General features: G+C 37.8%; 1 protein-coding gene across 1 annotated transcript; it reads left to right on the top strand.

The window, feature by feature from the left end:
* Positions 1-261: 261 nt before the first annotated feature.
* LOC118052291 (uncharacterized) lies at positions 262-1,209 on the top strand. Its single transcript, XM_035063226.2, has one exon. It carries the CDS (start codon positions 306-308, stop codon positions 900-902), a length of 597 nt encoding a protein of 198 aa, XP_034919117.2. The 5' UTR covers positions 262-305; the 3' UTR covers positions 903-1,209.
* The last annotated feature ends 2,776 nt before the right edge of the window (positions 1,210-3,985 follow it).

Below are 3,985 nucleotides of genomic sequence, written 5' to 3'. Positions count from 1 at the left end.
TGTCATAGGCATGACCTCGATACAGTGATCAATATCAGAAGGTGCCACGATATTTTGAAAAATGTAAGCGGGTCATGATATGTAGTGCGGGAACTTCAGATAGCTACAGGATTTCAAGTCTTTATCGATTGCATGACTGAGAAAAAGGAGAAAGGAGAAATTGCCTACGAAATCTGCAAAGTGGGTGGCATTCCTTTTAAATATGATAAAAGCATGGTGGCAAATAGGTAATCAAGACTCTTTATATACGCCATCGAACAATGCCCAAGAAATTAACCCCACCACACCTAAAGACCTCGAGAAAAATGGTTAGCTCTCCATCCTATCTAAGAAACTTGCACCCTCTTCAAGTTTTCTCTAAAAAGCCCCCATCTTCTACCTTAAGCTCCATGAAGATCAAAACCCTTATCCACACCCTTATCATCTCACACGTGTGCCGCATCGTTCGAGCTCTATCCAAAGCAAAATCCGTTGTCATTGAGATTCTTAAAGAGAACCAGCATTTACACTTCTTCATTTCCCCTACGAAGAACTCAAAGAAGAAGCAGATGCATAGGAAGATATTCCTTGGCTCATTTAGGCTGCACTATAACTGGTGCTCTTCACATGTGCTACCAGTGCCAGAACCAGTTCTTGATGGGTTCTCTTCTTCCCATTTCTACTATGACTCTACGTGGAACTCGAAAATTACAAATGAGCAGTGCGAGGACAACACGGAGTCTCAGCTTTCAGGGTACCTTCATTGGCTAGACGAGAAAGTTGGCGATGAGGGTCCTAATGGTACCGAGAAAGATATCAATCGGCTAGCGGATTTGTTCATTGCAAACTGCCATGAAAAGTTTATATTGGAGAAGCAAGAGTCCTACAGGAGATTCCAAGCGATGATGGCTAGAAGCATGTGAATGTAGGGGTCTTTTTGTTTCTTGTTGTAGTTCTTCTTTTGCTTTCCCATTCTTCTATGCTAGAACATTGGTGGGGTGAGGAAAGTACATAATGGCCATATTGGGGTGCAAGGGGTTTTTCTTTTTGGGTTCTTCTTTCTTCCTTTCGATATTGTGCTTTATTTTGTAATGGTGGAGGCCTAGAGAGTTGTACATGATATGGAGAAGGGGAGGGGGAGGGAGTAATTGTGAAATTCCTGATCGATTCAAAGTATATGATAATGCTGGCAACTTTTAGGTTGCAGGGGTGGAAGTGTGTTTTGTTTAATCTATCATTGCAATATTTTTTCTGATTTTTTCTTTTATTTTTGGAATTTCTATGTCCGATCTCAAAAGACATAATTTTCATTGTCCTCGTATCATGGGATGCACATTGAGCTTGGAAAAGGATTATGCTCTTGAAATTTAGTGTAGGCTCCAGCATCTAACCTTTTAATTTAACATAAAATCCAACAACGGATTTTATGTTATACGATAAAAATAGTGCTCTTGTGATTTTAAATCCCCACTCTTTGGAAGCTCCGTTCATCTCAAAGGTTTAAATATGAGATTTTTCTCGTGGAAATCCCTGAACATAAGAGTCGAAGCATACGCTTAAAGTTCTTTGTGGGGTGAAAAAAGTGTCCAGAGTACTCTATAGTCATTTAGTGATGCAGATATGCTACAGTTTAGTAAGGTATACTCCTACCAACTTATATTTTCTGAATCCTTGTGCGATGTCAAGACTTTAATGCGTTCTGGCTACAAAAATTTTCTTAAGAAAAAAATAAGAGGAAATTTGTAAATTTAGGTTAAATTAAGTCTTATCAGACGAGGATTTTTTAGGATTATAATCGTGATAGTAACCAATGACTATTTGAGAAGCATTTTTCATAAAAGGGTTTAATTTCTATAGTGATGCATGTATCCTCGAGAAAAGTTAAAAACTGTTGGAACCTAATTGTCGCCAATAATATAGTGGGTGATTGTTCATTTTGACTTGAAACTATAAATTTCATGTTCATCTTGAACAGGTCGTGCATTTGTAATCAATTAGTTCATTTTATCAAGAACTGCAGCAACCTCTTATGCACGACGACAAGCATCAAATCCTCTTGGTGTACGTACGTACGTAGTTTTAAGTATAATTGCACAGAATAAAGAAAAATAAAATACTAACAGATTAGAGTAAAACTGTGGGACTCGATTGAGAAATGTATCATACTTGAGAAACCTAGTTGAGAAACTCGTCATTAGAATTGATGGGATTAGGGAGTAAATGGAGAGTTTTTCCCTTTCAAACTTCAATATATGAAGACATGGCATCTCAAACAGGCCTTGCAATTATTAAATTCGGTTTGGTTGACGAAGTGACTGATGATCTATCGATTCGAAAACCACCCCGGGCCAGGGCTTGTTTGCTTGCCCAGGACTCCAAGCTGCTGCTTATAATTATCATCTTAAAAGTCAAAGTAAGCGCGCTTATCCAGTTCCCATTAGTCATGAGAGTGATGGTTAAGTTTTTTAACCACAAGTATGTCTCCTGCTATGGCAGATGTTGGGGTAACGTGTCACTTTATGATCTCAGATCAGTAGAGGTAACTATCTGCGTTGATAATCGTGCCAGATCATTTTGCAGTGCTTAGCTTAGCCTTGTTTTGGACAGGGTCAATCTCTCGGGCTCCCCTCTCTTCCTGTTCTAGCCATCACGATGATCTAATTAAGCTATATATTAACACAGCATATATATCAAAGAGGAGCCAAATGTGATACCTTACAGAATCTAGTACAAGATCAGTAATTTAGACCAAAACAAATAATAAAGAAAGATCTCAGTGATGACTTCCAAATTATTAAGTTTACTGATGATGATTTTTAAACGTGTATTTGTCTATTAAACGTCGTGACAGTTGTGATTGTGCAAAAGCATACTGGATCTTCTTTTTTTCCAGATCTTTTGACTATTAAACGTGTATTTGTTAACACATGTATTGCCAAATAGTCATCTACTCCCAACAGCACACTGAATTTCATAGCAGCTGATGCCTTGGATACTGGAATATTTATTCGTTTCCCACTATAGAATTTCATGGAAGTTGGTTCTTCTACGTAGCAGCTAGCATCTCCCCTTGGAGATGCTCTCACTGCTAAAATTGTATGCCAGACAGTGAGATTCCTTATTCAAATTGCTTTATAAGCCCACTGTCACAAATTGATGACAGCATAAACCGAGCTTAATTACTTCAATTTCTTTAAGAAAGGACATGCGTGAAAGATTAGAATAAGATAGTCATGGGTAATCAATTAACGGGGAAACTTTCAATTTCATCCCAAAACAAAAACAATTATCAATTGTCCATGTTTGTTAGCATTCCCTGTCAAGTTGTCTTCAAGACGATGCCTTCTTTATGCATCAGATGTGGACGATGGACCTAATTGAGAAACCCTGCTGATAAATCTTTTATTTTGACCCTGGTTTAATTATAGGTTTCTCCGGCATAAATTAATATAGCTACCGCCCAGTACATAAAGGGAAAATCTTGATGAATCTTGTATGATCATTCAAGAACATGCAAATGACAAGAGCGCAGAGTACCTGACGTTAAATAAGCTACCAAAGCAAATACATCCTCCAACACACATCCCCATGACATAGATTCTACCTAACTGCGTGCTTACCTTACAAGTTGTAAATTAATAATTTTTTTTTTGTTTTTAGAATTGATGATGATCCATAATCTGAGGTCAATGCGGCAGGGGTCTTTAATTAAGAGTAGAAGTAGCTAGACAAGCCAGGACCGGTCTGTTTTCAAGCTTTTGTTTATAGAGTTTTTAATTAGCGAAGCTGGGTTAGGCATCAATAATGTTTTCTTTTCTCCCTCCTGTAAGTTTCTTTATTCGGAAACTTCCTTTGCTGCTTTAAGGTGAGGAAAAGAGATACGAGGGGGCTATGGATAGGCAAGCTTTTAGGCTTTAGCAGATCAAAATCGGTTCCCTTGGTCTCTTTGTTTTCTTGTTTATCGACCACCTTTTAAAAAAAAAAAAAAAAAAGTTGATGCCGTAAT

The sequence above is a fragment of the Populus alba genome, chromosome 16 (assembly GCF_005239225.2).
Source record: "Populus alba chromosome 16, ASM523922v2, whole genome shotgun sequence".
Lineage (NCBI taxonomy): Eukaryota > Viridiplantae > Streptophyta > Magnoliopsida > Malpighiales > Salicaceae > Populus > Populus alba.
The sequence above is the reverse complement of the archived record's forward strand: the minus strand, read 5'-3'. Positions and strand labels throughout refer to the sequence as shown.

Bases quoted from the DNA above. Each gene is read 5' to 3' on its own strand.
- LOC118052291 (XM_035063226.2), top strand. From the start codon at position 306: ATGGTTAGCTCTCCATCCTATCTAAGAAACTTGCACCCTCTTCAAGTT.